At 34.5% G+C, this 17,652-nt stretch overlaps 2 protein-coding genes across 6 annotated transcripts; both read right to left on the reverse strand.

The window, feature by feature from the left end:
• Positions 1–864: 864 nt before the first annotated feature.
• Positions 865–4,579, reverse strand: LOC132173736 (pentatricopeptide repeat-containing protein At4g17616). Of its 4 annotated transcripts, none has more exons than XR_009439346.1 (3): positions 4,419–4,579; positions 1,621–3,965; positions 865–1,544 (listed from the first exon to the last, which is right to left on the reverse strand). XR_009439346.1 is itself a non-coding variant. In XM_059585324.1 (2 exons), exon 2 carries the CDS (start codon positions 3,923–3,925, stop codon positions 1,757–1,759), a length of 2,169 nt encoding a protein of 722 aa, XP_059441307.1. In that variant the 5' UTR covers positions 3,926–4,101; positions 4,419–4,579; the 3' UTR covers positions 1,591–1,756. The 4 variants fall into 4 exon arrangements, 1 of the variants encoding a protein (XP_059441307.1); XR_009439345.1 differs by having other exon boundaries at positions 1,650–4,101; XR_009439344.1 differs by having other exon boundaries at positions 1,621–4,101.
• A 2,444-nt stretch (positions 4,580–7,023) lies between these two features.
• Positions 7,024–11,878, reverse strand: LOC132173737 (calcineurin B-like protein 1). 2 transcript variants are annotated; one of them, XM_059585325.1, is made up of 9 exons: positions 11,661–11,878; positions 10,771–10,913; positions 9,952–10,034; positions 9,146–9,205; positions 8,493–8,601; positions 8,306–8,358; positions 8,097–8,177; positions 7,425–7,537; positions 7,024–7,197 (listed from the first exon to the last, which is right to left on the reverse strand). In XM_059585325.1, exons 2-9 carry the CDS (start codon positions 10,847–10,849, stop codon positions 7,134–7,136), a joined length of 642 nt encoding a protein of 213 aa, XP_059441308.1. In that variant the 5' UTR covers positions 10,850–10,913; positions 11,661–11,878; the 3' UTR covers positions 7,024–7,133. The 2 variants fall into 2 exon arrangements, with proteins under 2 accessions (XP_059441308.1, XP_059441309.1); XM_059585326.1 differs by having other exon boundaries at positions 10,771–10,942.
• Positions 11,879–17,652: the final 5,774 nt, after the last annotated feature.

The following is a 17,652-nucleotide window of genomic DNA, read 5'->3' on the forward strand; positions in this document are numbered from 1 at the left end:
GCACCCTTATCACCCAGCTCCGGCTAGTCTCTTGAGTCTTGAGTGGAGCTCTGGTCACGTGAAAAGGGAGCAAGGAGAAGCATTAGAGGGAGTCTACGACGACGACGACGTACGCGCACACAATTCCAACAGTTCGTGGTAGGGAGTGTTCATGTTCCCACTCACCCCCTCGACGACGACGTTTCCAATAAGTTTTTTATTTAGTTCTGAGATGAGATACTACCTAAAAAGGAAATAGCTTAGCAACAGTACTCTGCTGTACACTAGTGTGGATTAACATATACTTCCACAAAACGTGCTATTCAACATCGGTCGACGCCAGACACGACAAATGATTTGTTACAAATAATTTATTTTGGGTACCCCTAATACTATCAACGCCCACCAAATTACCATAAAAATAAAATAAAAAAGATACTGTTTTTTTTCTAAACTCAACTTGGTCTATAAAAGTGACATGTATCATTTAAACATGTAAAATGCACATAAGTTTTTAATAGCAGGAACAAAGTTGAAATAAATTTTATTAAAAACTCATGTATATCTCGCATATTATTAAAAAAATGGACATATGTTATTTTTATAGAGGTTGAAGAAAATTCTTCCAATCCAGTTTGGAGGAAAACTCTATCCAAATAAAAAGGACATACCCCTATATATTTCTCTATAAGAAAAAATATCCTTATAAATTCGAAAAACATAAAAAATAAAAAATAGTTTTTTTTTTAAATGAAAATTTTAATTAAAAAAAGATTTTTTTTTTTTTTTTTAAGCAAAATTTTATTCTAAAAACACATATTTTTTAAGTTTGTGTTAAAAAAATAAAATTAAATTAAATGAACAATTTTATAAATAAAAGGAATGGGGAAATAACTTCACTGCTATTATCTTATTTGTATAATAGTCATATATCCGTCTACTAAATAACATTAGTCATTAAAAATAAAAAATGAAGAAACAAAAAAATGGATGACCAAGATTGAATCTGTGAATCGAAGGCATGAAGAGTTGGGGACTGCAACACCTACCCCAGTCCCTGCTCACTAGTATTTTTTTTCTTTTTCTTTTTCTTTTGAGTACGAGATTTGGAGGTTTGGGCACGTGAAAAGGGAGCGAGGAGAGGGATGATTAATCAGTGACAACGACGCAGGCACACAATTGATTGACAAGGGTAAGGAGTGTTCCCACCGCCTCCATGCCGTTTTAGTCGCGGCGCGTAGGCCAGCATACAACTGGGTCCAGCTGCAGAATGTTCCTAAGCTTTTTTTTTTTTTTCTTTTTTTTTGAGTATGAGATTTGGGCACGTGAAAAGGGAGCGAGGAGAGGGATTATTAATCAGTGACAACGACGCAGGCACACAATTGATTGACAAGGGTAAGGAGTATTCCCACCGCCTCCACGCCGTTTTAGTCGCGGCGCCTAGGCCGGCATGCGACTGGGTCCAGCTGCAGAATGTTCCTAAGCTATTTCCTTTCTACGTACCAATCTCGTCAACCATAGAATTAAACACAAAACTCGGAAATGTCGTCGTTATACTTATATCCCTGCATGTAATTCAAAATTAGTTAATAATTAATAAATTTGAACATCAGAACACACAACAAATGATTTGTCTCATACCTCTCTCTATCTTGGTAATTGGGACTCACCAGAAACATTGAATTCTCATGTTATTTGCAAACAAATAAACAATGATTGGGTTTTGTTTTTGGTGCTTCACAGCATCCCATGTATTTGAGAACTTTTCATTGAATTTTCAATCTATTCCAACCAATATTCTGAAGGCCTGGACATACTCGAGCCTTTTGCCTTGAACCTCATTTCTAGCTTTTGATGTTTTTAACCTTCTGTAAAGATTCTTATGGAGCTTTAGAAACTCACTTTTGTACATCCACTTGTCAATGTACATTCTATGTTTTTTCATATACCCAACCACCTCCATCACTCTCTCAAAGTAACCACCTTGAAGAAAGCTCAGAAGCAAGAATTCATACAGATCTCTGCTTACCACCAAATCTCCACTCTGCATATTCCTCTTAATGTCCCCCCACAATATCGTGATATCGCGATACATTCCCATAGAAGAATATCCGTATACCAAATTGGAAAAAGTTAGCTCTGTTGGCTGGATTTTCATCTCTTGCATTTTTCTGTACGTCTTCAAAGCATCCACCACCATTTTGGCCTTGCAGAAAAAGTAAATAGAAGAATTGAACTGGCAAACTATTGGAGAAACCGTGTTCTCCGCCTCTCCTGTTTCTCGAACCAAAAACTCTGTCAGATCTGATTTACTGATAAAAGAAGATGCATTTGCTTTTGTGGCATCTTTATCTACTGCTTCCGATAGACAAGTGGAAATAACCATCTCATCAGACAAATTTAAGACCAAACCAACTTTTCTCATTTGTTTTAGCAATGACTTTGCTTCTCTAAACAAATTTTCCTTGTAGTAGGCTGCAAAGAGTGACGAATAAGTAGTAAAGCCCATGGGAGCCCCAGCTGCTTCCAAGTCATCCAAAATGTCGTGAGCCATTTCAAGCCAGCCTAAATTAATACAAGCGCCAATTACATTAGAACACAAACTAGGTCCTGCCAATGAATGCGACTTCTTTTGAATGCTAACTAAAAGTTTTGAAAGGTCACTAATCTTCCCACCTCTCTTGCACCCATTAATGAGCTTGGCCAGAGCCCTGTCACTAACAGCAAGTTTCCCATTCCTAAAAATAACAAGTTCCCGTTTACCTTCCGCTTTGAGTACAGAATCCTTCTGCAGCATATCAGGCACAATCTGCATTTTTAACGCTGTCTTGAGATTGTCAGATCCCACTGGAACAAGGCAAAGCTTTTGTAGTTCCTTCCTATCATTTTGAATTGGAGAAGACTCTGAGTATCTATAAATATCCATCACAAGCTCAGCAGCAGCATCGATGTCGTTATACTTGAAGTGCAAGCTCAACAAACTATCATAGAACTGCCGATAATGACAAACAAATGGAGCTGAAACTTGATCAATGTGGTCTTTAAATTTCTTCACTTCATCCCTCTGACCATTCATCTCATGGATCTGGGCAATTATAGTGATTGAGTGTGCATCAGCTGCAACCCCTGTCTGTGGCATCAATTCAATAAGCCGTTGACCTTTGAAAGATAATTTAAACCTCACACAAGCATCGAGCACCAGGTTAAATATCATTGTATCAGGTTTTAACAGTTTTACACGATCACTTTTGTTCGCACTTAAGCGTTGGAAACGATCACAAATCTGAACCAAGAAATTTGACGCAATATACGTCCCAACTTCTGTCTTCACCAAATGGAGAACAACCAACCACAATACATTCATCAGGGGCAAACTCTCTCTCTCCAGCATCAATCTCAGAATCATTGTGGCAGGGATAGGCAATTGAGATCTTGCTAACGAGAGGGACAGCTTAGAGAGGATAGCTGGCTGAAGTAGGCCTGATGTCTCTTTCAAAACTATCAAGACTAAATCACATGCTTTTTTAAGCCAGTGGGGGTCAGATGAATAAGAAAGTTCAGTTATTAACCTACCCACAAGAGTATCCTTAGGAAAACCATACAATCTTTTAAAATCATTAAAAGATTCCCATGCTTCATCCAATTGATGATCCTTCAAGGCAGTTTCAATCTTCCTCAACAGAACTGCATGAGAGGAGCCTTCCCAACATATCCTTTCAGGGTGAGTGCCCGTAGAAAAATTTCGAAGAAATGGGTTTTTCTGATAGCGTTTATAGTAAACACCCAACACTTGAGGCCTCCAAAAAACTTTTCTAGTGATAATCACCGTGCCATAATATGATATAAGGGCAGTCCTACGAATAGCTGCAGCCACTCCAAATCCCAATGAATAGCTCTTGATGAAGCGGGGATGCATCAGAACTTCTTTGCTCAATGCCAGTGCCATTCATACATGCATCATCATAACCATGCCACCTACAGAGTACCTAAATTTACATACATCATCACTGGAAGATCCTCGTGTAGGAGAAGGGCACATTTGCATCTTTAACCCACAAAACGGAACTCAATAAATCCAAGATGATATGAGAGAAAGTACCCTAATTTCCAACAAATCAGCATCTGTTACGGAAACTTAACTAAATCAGACACATAAACAACTGCTAACTGCCCTGAACATAAAAAATTATTCTTGTCTAAATTTTGAAAAAATAAAATTTATTATTCAAAAACCATAATAAGAATAATAATAGTTTTCCGGAAAATTTTCTGCCAAAACAATCGTAATAACAAAGAGTCGATCGATCAATACAAATAATCTGAATTATACTCTAGAATAGAAATTTGAATTTGAAGCCTAAAACATAATCCTATATATACAGATATCGCAAAATGATGTAAAAAATGGTGTAGAATTAGGGTTTTGTGTGAAAGTGTACCGTCCGATCGAAGGCGGGAGTGACCTTGTCAGCAAACTCGAACTCGCCGTCCATGGCTGCGACTCAGATCAGCTCGGGAAGGAGCCCCAGGGCGAGCTAATCGTACGAATTGGATCAAAGAAGGTTGGAGAAAACAAAATGGAGCCAGAGGCTGAGCAAAAATATCCCCCCGCCTGTTTTAGTGGAGACTGGGGAGTGGCTAGTGACGTGGGCTCTATCTTAAACGACGGCGTTTGTTTGCTTTGTTAAAAGTGACGGTCATAGCACTCTCACGTGTCAACCCACTGCGAGATCAGGGACTCTTTGGTAATGGCCCTACAAGCATTTCTGATTTCAAAACTAAAATTACACTTTTTTGTTTTTTTAAAATCATTACTAAAAAATTTATAACACAAACTAAATACACACTTTTATTTTTTTCAAAAATTAATAACAAAAAATTCAAAACACAACACTTTTCAAAACTTCAAATATTTTTTAGGAAAGATTTCACACTTCTTTATAAGAATATATTGACAAAAATGTGCTAAACCTTTTGCACGTGTAACAACTAACTTATTATTTAGAATTAAAAATAAAAAATAAAAAAAATTACGGTGATCATTCGGCCATCCTTATCGGTGCAAAAGGGTGGCCACCCAACCAAGAACGGAACCGAAATTTTTCATCAATGAGGAGTTAAAGCATGAATGAACGATTAAGCCTAATTTTAAGGGTCAAGCCTAAAAAAAAATTAAAAAAAAAAAAAAAATACTAGGAAACTATTTGTTCTATCGATGCGTGCAACAACTTTCATCCAAGTCAAAGGTGCCCACACAACCACCACATCATGTCAAGTGTGGCCACATAAGATGGCAACGGTACCATCCCAATCTTAGTTGGAGGCAGTCATGCAACCACCATAATAGGCCACTAGTGGCAGCAAAGCCACCCATCTTTCATTGAGAATGGTCACACACCAACTACTTTCTTTTGGTTAAATTAAACTTACACCCTCAATTTACAATGTCTCTATTATACTCTCAAAAAGGCTAAACATCCATGATTTTTGTTTTTTAATTCAGCCTTCTTTTTTTTCTTTCTTTTTTTTTAAAAAAAACCCCCATAACCCACAATTGGTTACTCAAAGCCCACGTTCTCTCTCTCTCTCTCTCTCTCTCTCTCTTTTTGATTATTTATTTTAAGAAAAAATTAAAACATTGCCACTCCTTTGGTAGATCGAATATTCGATATGGAGAATAACTTTTATAGGATCTTGGCACAAACCAGCATTTGTGCCCTCCAATAAGAAGGCGACACATCAGCGTGGAACATTATAACAAAAATATGGTGTTCCACCTAATCTTTTTTTAGAATACCTAAAACAAAACACCTTCTAAAATAACATTTTCATATTTTTCTCCAAAACCACTTCAGCCACCAACCTGCCGCCGGAGATGCCGCTGGAGACAATGCCGGCCAGGTAAGAACCAAGCTCCTCCTCTCTCTCTCCGGCGCCCCACTCTCTCACTGGCGGCAGTAGAGAAAAAAATTTTCTTTGTAAATTTTTCTTTACTGTCGGGCAACAGAGAACAGAGAAAATTTTCTCTGTTGCCCGGCAGCAAAGAAAAAAATTTTCTCCAATGCCGCTAGTGAGAGAGAAAGGCGCCGAAGAGAGGGAGGAAGAGCTTGGTTCTTATGCGGCCGGTATCGTCTTCGGCGGCAGGTTGGTGGCTGGGATGGTTTTAGAGAAAAATATGAAAATGTTATTTTAGAAGGTATTTTGTTTTAGGTATTTTAAAAAAAAAAAGATTAGATGGAACACCATATTTTTGTTAGAGTGTTCCACGTTAATGTATCGCATTCTTATTGAAGGACACAAAAGCCTTAATTTATGCCAAAACCCTATAGAAGTTATTCCCTTCGATATGATATACTAACCAAATTAGAAAATTGAGAAGTTCATTGCAAATTGGACGATAAATTAAGGGGGCTAAGAATAATTCTTCGTTCTTTAAAATTTTTTTTATAAGAAGTTAACTTTATGCTTGTATTTTCTCAAAATAAACATATTTAACGTTTGTATTTTTAAGAAAATCATGACCAAACTATTCTCTTAAGTGAATTCAACTTAACATTAAACAGCACCAAAAATCACTTTTCACTTTTATATCACATCAAAACACATTTCCTACCAAAAACCAAAAACACTTTTCAAAACCTTTATCGAACATAACCCAAATTTATCCATCTTCTATTTTTTTGGTAATACCATAATGAGGGCCGGAATTTAATCTTAGTTTTTAAGTCAAATTTTAAAATTTTAATTACATCAATCTAAACTATATAGTTTTGTAATCATTATAATATAGGCTTTCAGTGAATCTCTTTTCGCATGTACTGTTTTCGTAGATTATTATTATTAATTTTGCTCTTTGCAAATGGGCATCCATTTGAGAAAAATACACAATATCACTTTACAATTTCAATTTAATACTACTGAAGAAAATGGGGCACGAATTTTCAATTGGAATGTTTTCCAAAAGCCTATGTTGGGCTAACTATATGCAACTACTAACCCTTACAAGGAAGGGCAGGGATACACATAAACCTACTCTTTCAGTACTAAAAGCAGTAACTCACTATCCTTTTCCTCTCAAAATGTTTTTTTGTTCAAAGAATTACACCCAAATATCTTCCACACCAACTGCAGAATGTTCCTAACCTATTTTCTTTTTATGTAGCAATCTCATCAACTTCAGAATTAAACACAAAACTTGGAAATGTAGTCGTTATATCCCTGCATGTAATTCAAAGTTAGTAAATAATAGAATTGAACATCTAGACACAATTAATGACTGCAATATAGCTTCCATACAAATGAGATAATGTGGCAATGAAAATCGGTCCTTAGTTTTAGTTTTTTGTTGTTTACAAGTGCTGATCCAAAACTGAGTTTCACTGCCATATCATCAAATCGCATATCAGTCATATAGCAATCTAATAAATAGCATTATTCTTAGTTACCTAAGATAGGGGAGGGTCATAATTTTCAATAATGACGGATTTTTGTTAACGAAGTTCTGCCACTCAGCCTTGCCTATCTTCCCATCTTGGTCCACATCAGCTTCCAAGAAAGTCTGCCCACAAACATCAAGAGGTCAATTTTACACCATCAAGGTGCCCGATATCCTAAAGTAGAACTTTTCACAATTCCCTATTTACAGACAAGGAGCAGATAAGGAGAATTGTGTGTGTGTGTGTTATTGGTGTGGGGAAGTGTAGAACTATCTCATGCCCCAATATGCAATGGATCGGCCATCTTTACCCCAAAGTTTCTCCAGAATGCAGCTAAATTGTCAAACCACGAGCTTTTAGAGTGGTGCAGGAGTCCAAGATGAAAAACAACCCAAATCTAGGCTCTAATTGTGGATGTCACCTATCTTAAGTAGTAAATCTCTTGCCTTTGTACTAAAGACCTAAAGCAAATCCCTCCTACATCGGGGCATGAGGGATTTAAGGGGCAGGAGAGGGCCATCTCCCATTTCCTAGCCCCATAAGACCAATAGGCCTCCAGTGGGCTGAGAGGGGAAAAAAATCGAGAATGGTCTCGTCAGCCAACTTCATAATGGGCTTATATTCTTTTCTCATGTAACTGTTTCTACTTCATAACCTGGAATGTCAGTAACAGCACCTCACCTTATCCAGTATTATTTCAATGGTCTCGTCAGCCAACTTCATTTCAGATTCACAAAGAAGTGCAATTAACATTTGCTTGACCTGCCAACATCACAGATATAAAATCCTGATTTACTGTAAAATTTATCATAGCAAAAAAAAGCAAAAAAGGGTCCTGAATTTGCATTCACAAATAAAAACAACCATGTGATCATAAACCACCAACATACCTCTTGGCGCTCAATATAGCCTGTACTATCCAAATCATAGAGCTTAAATGAAACTGCAATACAAGAACAAAAATTAGTTTTCAGCAAAGTTAACAAAAATTAGTTTTCAGCAAAGTTATACAAAGAAGCCAAATCTATTATACACTACGAGTAGCACTGTAAAACACAAGATATCCTTACAACTTACAATCAATCTTGTCTTCTTGAGGAGCATTGGGATGGAAGACATTAAGTGCTCTAACAAAGTCGCCGAAATCAATGACTCCCCTTCGCTTAACATCAAACAGATCAAAGATCTGCATGTAGAATTACTCCAGTCTCAAAACAGACATAATTGATCGAAAGGAGCCGTTTATAGAATAACAAATTTAAAGGAAAGAAAAAAGCCATGCAATAAGATTGAAATAGACAATAAATATTCTTTTCCACTTGCATTATATTCTATACCCTTTTTCTTCTTTTCCTATCTTTGTGGGAGAGAGAGGCCATAATCTCCAACTCATCCAACTAAACATATAAAATGTCTGCCTAAACCAAAGCCTCCTTTTTTTTTTTTTGGAAGAGATTAATGTAGGCACAAGATGATAATTAACATAAGATTAATATTTCATATAATTAACATTCCAGCAAAAGGTCCCTCACAATTTTGTAATCACCATAAAAAAGAAAATCATTGGTATGAAAATGAAGAATATATCCAATCATATGTTATTTTGATTTTAAGAATTACTCAATTTAAATTCCAATATAACTATCATTGGTTCAGCGCTTAAATATTGTAAGCTCCATAATCTCCAACTTGATGGTTATCTACAAATGCAAAACAGAAAGATATAGTACCCGATTCGCAAAGAGATTCTCTTTCTTTCTGTTCTTAAAAAGTGCCAACTGAAATTCTTCCTGCATATACAACAACAACAAAAATGCAATGTAACATTTTGAAATGAAATCTTTTTGATAAATACATTTTGAAATGAAATCTGCACAACACATTCCCAAATATTACTAAATTATACAGATGTGTACTAAAGATTGCAACGAACAAGTATAACATTTGTCATCCCTAAAAATAGCATGCATATTTGTAACTCAGAAACTAAATATGTTAAATATGTGGACCACAAACCAAAAATGTGGGGGAGAAAGGAAGGGGGGGAGGAGTAAAAGTACTGTCACTATATATATATTTGAAGCAATATGATGAAGGCTAACACCTTCATCATCATCAACATCAACATTATGGAATATGACATCTATGCATGAAAACATGTTAAAAAGGTCCATGGCTTAACTTTGAATGAAGGAAACATCAATCCCAGAAACTGAGTTACACACTTAAGTACATTGCTGTCCAAACAACTTGGGTGCAGAAGAACACTACCGACCTTAGTTTATTTACAAAGCGCAGAAAAGAAAAAAAATGAAGAAGAAAGAAATGAAGGACTTTAACAATTTTTTATTTCTATGAATAAAAATGTTCTTTTTGATAAGTATTTTTATGAATAATAAGGGGTAATGTCAAAGCAGGACTTTACGATATTACTCACAACAAGATGCAAAAAGAAACAAAGGAAAATCAGGTAAAAGTATAACACGAAAGATAAATTGTGGAAGAAAAGAGGCATTGATTACAAGCACAAAAATACCTTGTTTATCAACCCATCATCAATCACAGAACCGCTGATGCTCTTGTAAAGCTCAAAAAGTGCTTCAACTTCACTAACACTAACTGGGTAATCATAAAAGGCGCACAGGATGAAAACATTAAAACTAGCAAGAGAGAGAGTATCGAGCAAATAATCCACACACATACACATACACACACAAATATATGTGTTTGCTTGGAAAACATGGGTGAAAAAATTCTTACTCTTTGAGAATAATGTCACAAGTATGGCTCTTAAGTCAATTTCTGCTTTGGACATTCTTTTTTTTTTTTTTTTTGATAACGTAGGAGAACTTTACTCAGATTAATTGCACGTTGCAAACGCATACTGTACAACAATCCTCACCGTTAATCAAACTCCTACGGGTAACTGACCCCACCCGCCAGAACCAGTTACCAGGTAATCCAGGAGCTTTCACCCCTGACGGGCTAAGCAGTTTATCCTCATGCCCAGGAGGATAAGTTTTAACAGGATAAGTTTTAATTACACAGCATGCTTTCATATAAGATCGTGTAAAGAGAGATGAAAAATTACCATACAATGTTGACTAATTTTAAATTTTATAAATATAAATTCAAAAGAAAAAACTGCACATGAATCGGACAATTGTGTCTTTGTATTATACTTGTATATTTATTTGCATTTTATGAGATAATTTTTGCTTCCTTCAAACACCCAACCTCTTGAATATTTGAATTGTAAGAGATTTACAATATTTGCAAATCATGGTCCACAATTGCAAAGAAAATACAAGGAGGCCTGTGGTTGCTCTCAATGAAACAGTAAAGAACAACTTACAAGCTGTTTGGGAAGCAAGAGCAACTGGGTCCTCATGTCCTGGAACCTGTCTTCTTCTTGTAGACTGAAGGCAGCCCATTTACTGAAGAGAATGGTGGCGGAAGCAGCGCCGGTACTAGACGAGCGCCTAGGGTATGGCCTCACTACAATATATCAGCAAAACCATCTTAACCTTGCAATTACAAATCCAAATTCAAACACCACCAAGCAAAAAAAAAAAAAATCATTAGTAAATAACATAATCCCAATATCACATAGATTTTTGATAATTAAAACCCTCGATTTGTAAATCATGAAAACTTCAATATAACCATTCAAATCAGATTTCCTTGAAATGATGAAGTTTCTGAAAAAGACCAACTTGATACACAAAAACATTTGATCAATTTCGCAAAAACTCGATGAAAATTAAAAGGGAATGAATTTCAGTTTTGTTTCTTAGGAAAAATAAAAAATAAAAATAAAAACTTAGCTAAGCCAAAGAATCGTACAAGTCTCATTTAGGTACATGTTCTCTTCTAGGATCTCAAAGAATGCAACAAAGATAGATCCAAGATTTAAGCATCGAAGTTTAATTTTCCATTACATTCCTTTCCTTTCCCGGCAACCTAACGGAGAATCGATTTTTAAAAAAAAATAAAAAATACCGAAACCTCGATATCTAAATGCAAAACACATCACATTCCTCACTCAGCAACCAAACATAGAATTGAAAAACACCAAAACCCCAATACCTAAACTTCAAAACTCCCACAGACCCACGAATCATAAAAAAATTAAAAAATAAAATAAAAATTTTGATGTATCCCACAAAATTCATCATAATATTTATAATAAAAAAGAAAAAGAAAAAGAAAAAGAAGAACAGCAACGAAGGAAGAGATACTTACCGACCAAAAATTTGGCCGGAATTCAAATTCTCCACACAATTCTACAGAGAGAGAGAGGCTCTTTAGAGACAGAGAATTGGGGCGAGAGCCAAGGGGGACAGAGAGAGAGAGAGAGAGAGAATGCTTGTGGGGGTGCGATCGAACGGCTGCGATGGAGTTTTAAGCTGCGAGGATCCCGAAAAGTTGCGGTTGATTTGATTGAAAGACTGTCCAGGAGAGTCTCTGTAGCGAACTTAGAAACGCCACTGTGGCCGCCTCGCAAAAAATATAGGAAGTGTTGGAGTTGTTAGCCACGCGCTCTTTGAGCAACTGAAGGAAACGGGGAGTATGGCCTTTTGCCTTTTGGCATTGCGGAATATTCTCTTTTTATTTCTATATAAATATATTAATATAATCTTAATCGTTGAATTTTTTATTTATTTTTAATTGTAATTGGAGTCGAACGCAGCCCACCAACCTGAGAAAATTTGATTCCATGGTCACACTTGGATTTGTAAACGACCTTTTTGCATAAGAATTCAATTAGCAACTACTCTATTGACTCCTACAATGATCATGCAATTATTAATAATTAATATTAAAAATTATATTTTTATTTCATAATCTTAACGCCACAATCCCAATTATTATTTCTTTTTATTCTCTATTTGTTCACACCCTTTTTTAATTAATCACCGATTACCATTGCAAATACAAAAGTGATTACTTTGATTTTGAACTATTTTGAGAAAAATGACTAACTTACGCCTTTTAAGTACATGTAACAACCACTAGAGGTGATCGTTTGATGGTCTCAGGAATATTTTCATTGAGTTTGGATAATGCAAGGGCATAAGTTCAACTCTCGAATATGAAAATCATTATACCTATTTGTATTATCGTCCTTAAATTTCATCGATGTACTGGTGGGGTAGGTAGTTAAGTTATGGTTTAGCTGGTCTTGAGGATGGGCATGCGGTTTTCCTTATTTAGGTCCCTCCTGAGCCGTCCCCTTCTGAGTTAGTGCTACTATAGTCATGCTTAAATAAAATAACCACAATTAATCTTCTTCTACAACCTCTTTTATTAGAAAAATAAATAAATTACATGTAACATGAGCTAATGATTTTTTATTTGGTCCTCATCTTTAATCTCGTTTAACTTTATTCTTCACTTGTAAAATACAATGTGCGGATCCTAGGGCTAGGGCCCTAGCCCTAGAGATTTACTTTAGTCATTATTATATCAAGAGCACCAACTTTCAAGTCATCATTTTTTTTTAGACCATGGGAATAGACGGTAGTTAACAAAAGCAGAGGCTTTTTTAAATTTATGGTCCACGATTTAACCTTGGAATATAAATTAAATTGTTTAATAATGTAAGGATTAACTTTATAATTTATTCTTAATTTTAGTTAAATATTTTACTTGTGTTTTACTTGTTTAAGAAAATATTGAACCTATATGTGAATGGGAGTATTAGAATATAAATTAAATAATCAAATCTATAATTTTCTATCAATTTAAAATTTTGAAATAAGTCATTAAATCATTATGGTTCTTAAGAGTTAGCTCAATCGGCTAGTAATCACGTTTCATAAAGCAGATGTCATTAGTTCAAATCATCATTCCTTTTTTCATTTCCTTGTGCGAACATTATATATATATATATATATATATTCTAGGCTTTTTCATGCCCAAAAATAGAGAGTAAAAAAGTAATCTCATACAATACGTTGAAGAGTCCGCTCATAATGAATTGTCCTTGCACACATGCCTTACAAATCCAAATTCTTACTAAAAAAAAAAAACTAAAAAAGAAAAATACTATACCACTAATATATATTTTTTATTTTGTTATACTAGCGTGATCGGGTGTAGTAGCTTTTGAATCAATCCTTGTTAATATTTGCTTAGATCCGGTCACATATCACAATGAAAGACCAAACATAAGCCTTTACAAGTTTTGTACTTTTGTTAGCTTTGGTGCAAACTGCAAAGAATGACTAATGGACATTGCTTGCCCAAGGATGATACTCGTCAACTCCAAGGACTAAGACAAGGCATAAAATCTCTTTTACAAAAACTGTGATGTTAGTTGTAAGATCCCATTAAAATTTCTCTAATGTGATTTATCGGGTGATAATAATGTGGTTTTAAGGTTGAACATGATACAAGGAAAATGAGATGAACATGTCACTTAAGGTTGAACATGACATTTGGTAAAATCATATCTCTTATTTCTCGGATGATTACATCTCTTCGATCTCATCCTCACCCTCTTGGAAGGATAAGAAAATTCACAAAAGTGCTAACTTTTGCGCCCATCATATGATATATTGGGCCACAACCAGAGTTCACTCATGCATTCTTATATTTTTCTCTTCCCTCTACACCCCTCGGATACTATTTTCTTCAAAATTGAATCGCACCAATTTTTTTTTAATTAAATCTATTAAGTTTATATTTCCTTAAATCATGTATGAGATAATCACATATTCTAAAGACATTCTTCAATTTAATAGAATAAATTTATTTCCTACAATCTAAATTAAATTAAATTATAAAGGACGTTAAAAATGAGGTTATATTCTATGATAGGAAAGTAAAATTTACATAAACGATAAAGTAAAATGTTGCAAGATCCAAAAGGTTAACGACAAGATCCAACAAAAAATGTCTCATTATCATGTTTTCTCTCGAACTCTCATTATCATGTTTTCTCTTGAACTCTTTTTTTTTTTTTTTTTTAAATGGTACGAACTTCTATGTGTTTGATACATTTGGTTTTACTTACCAAAAAAAAAAAAAAAAAATTGGTTTTATAAGGAAGTTCACAGTCCATCACATGCCCTTGTTTGGTTTTTTTGAGTTGCGCCATGTTACCTCTATACATATGTAGGCTACAAGGAAAAAATTTAAGAGCTCATAGACACTAAGGCATGTAGACTCGGGTGGCCTTAGCTTTTGCTTATATAAAGAATCTTAGGTTTATAAATAAATTTTATAAAAAATAAAACAAAAAATTATAACATCATGTGGCACAATATAATTGGAAATTAAATAAATTAAACATTTGAGAAACCCAATCATATTGTGCCACATCATGTTATAAAAGTTATTTTCTAAAATTTATTTGTAAACCTAGCATTTTCTTTTTCTTTTCTAAGTTTAAAGAAAAAATACTGTCACACCAAATTATATCAAATTTTAGGGGGGGTGGGGGGAAAATTAAAAAACCAATTAACTTTTTAAAAAAATAAAAATTGAAGGGGTGGCTGGCGTGCCACCCCAGATGGGCGGAGGTGGCCGCGCAGTCACCCCCAGCCCATCTTGGGTGGCTGGTGAGCCACCCCCATGGGCTGAGGTGGCCCACACAGCTACCCCTAGGCCATGCGGCCACCCCAAATGGGCTGGTCAGCCCTCATGCACATTCTTCAAAAAAAAATTGAAGAAACTTATATAATCTGGCCGGTGTTTTCGTTCTTATTTGAGTTGGTACAATAATCCTAGGTAGCCAGTTTTGATTGGCATGCACAAAGGAGCTGGTTTACACCAGCTCCGTATAGAAGTTATTCTCTTTATACACCATATCAAATACTGATTTATTTTCCTGTATAGGTTGATATTGTTATGTATTTAGTATTAATTTTTAGATTTCATTTTTATGGTGTTTTCCATTTTGACACATCTCATTCTAGAATAAATAGATTTTTTTTTTTTTTTTTTTTACAGTACTAAATACACTTGACTTGTGTATAGTTTTATTATCACAATTCACTTTTATATAATTTTCTTTGGTTATTTCTACAATAGTAGTTGCTAAAAATGACAAATAAACAAAAAAAAATAGCCTTTTTTCTTTTTTCTTTTTTCTTTTTTCTTTTTTTATAAGGATAAGGTATGATTTCCACAAATTATTTTTGTTGAGGATAGGAGGAAAACATTGACTTTTTTTCTTAGTGACTAGAGTGGCCTTTGACCATTAATTATTTAAACTTTTAAAGTAGCAAAATATAAGTTATCCTAAGCAATTCAAATATTTTTTTTCTTATTGATTTCTTCAAAATACGTTATCTCTTATACTTTCAAAATGGATAATAGATATTATAGGTAGCGAATCTGGCCCCTCATCAATTCTCATCACTATTAGATTGTTTGATTTTTGTGGTGTTGATTGTTCGTTGCAAGTTGCAACATTATTTATTCTTTGGCCATCTTTGTCCATGCAATGACCTTGTTAATCATACCATATTCTTGTGCTAATTGAGTTCATGAATCCTTAATATTATTAATTATCATTCTTTATTTTTCTTCGGAGAGGGTTAGACATTGAACCGACCAACATAATATTTAAATATCTAAATCATGCGCTTTCACTGTTAATTAACGATGATTATGTTCCCCGCTTTTAGTTTTCATCACTTTAGATTACATCATCATTATCAGTTGTCTGACAAAAACCGCATAATAAACACATAAATTCACGTCATAACTAATCATCGATTGATATGTAACATACCATTGCAAAACCCGTGATAATTCGATGAGGTAAATAAAGTTTTCTCTTAATTAAATGATTACATCCATAATCTACTGCTAATTCAGTTTATGAATTATTACTATTATTATTATTATTATTATTCGGAGATGGTTAGACTTTGGACCGACCAACAAAATATTTAAATATCTTAAATTATGCACTTTCACTGCTAATCAGCCATGATTATGTCCCCCACTTCTAGTTTTCGTCGCTTAATTTGGACCTTTTTGTATTATTTAATGCTTTGAGAGCGTGATGTTCTATTGTTATGGATTAAACGTGTCGGCATAAGAGTGATACACATACCAAATTGGTAAAATTACTTATTTAGTGTCTAGGATTTGCAGTTGATCCCATATTGATCCCTGAAAGTATCAAAAGTATCCCATATTGTCAGCTATTTGACAAAAACTATCGGATATACGCATTAATTCATATAACCATCAATCACCGATTGACATGTGATATAGTTGATGAATATTTGGTCGGTTATAAAATTATAATCTTACTTGTAAAGTAAAAAGAAAAATGGGCCTCGGCCAAAGCTTTTGCCAACATCAACCAGTAGCTCCATCTCTTTTTCAATTGGACTGGCTTGAGTCATCTTGATGCGCAGATTTCAATATGTATCATATCGTCAAATGGGTCGCTTCGAACCAAATGTTTGGAAGCATTCCTAATTATTATCTCATTTTATGTTTTTTGGGTTTTAGGAGCGAAAAAGACTCTTTTGTAACCCCTCTTCCTTATGTAGCTTGGACAAAAAAAAACACAAAACGTAAAAGAAAAATGGGGTCCACCGTGAGGGGCATCCTCCTTTCACATGGGAAAAGTGGCCAATCACCCCTTATTAGTGGGTAACGGTCGGATAATATATTTACCATTATGAAGTGTTTAGAATTAGATTATACCAATAGAGTTAAACTCTTTTATGGAATTACCAAACTAGTTACCTTTGTTTGATGAGACGTGGTTCTTAACTGATTAAGCTATTTCTTGGAGGAACATGATCCTCTCAAATTTAAATAAATTAAAAAATATCTAATTAATTATATTAAAGGGATATTTTTGTTTTTTCAATTTTTGAGTAGACAAAAATACATTTCCAATATAATTAACTGGATATTCTCATGTTCAAATGTACTGGAGATGATCCTAATTCTCTCTTGGAGACCAAAAAAAAAGGTATTAGTGACGCTTTTATAACAACTTTTTTATATTTTTATTACTTAAATATTTAGGAATTTAATTTTGAAGGGGACGTAGGTCAAATGTTCCAGCTGAAATACTTGGAATAATTCTACCACTTTTGCTAGGAGTAGCCTTTTTAGTGCTAGCCGAACGTATGAAAATGAAGAGTATTTATTTAGTGCATTTAGAAAGATAATATTGTCTTTTTCTTTTAGGGACAAATTTATCCTTTTAAATGTACTAAATAAAAATGAAATTGAGATAATCCGCTTCGGGTCA

The sequence above is a fragment of the Corylus avellana genome, chromosome ca3 (assembly GCF_901000735.1).
Source record: "Corylus avellana chromosome ca3, CavTom2PMs-1.0".
In the NCBI taxonomy this organism is placed as follows: domain Eukaryota; kingdom Viridiplantae; phylum Streptophyta; class Magnoliopsida; order Fagales; family Betulaceae; genus Corylus; species Corylus avellana.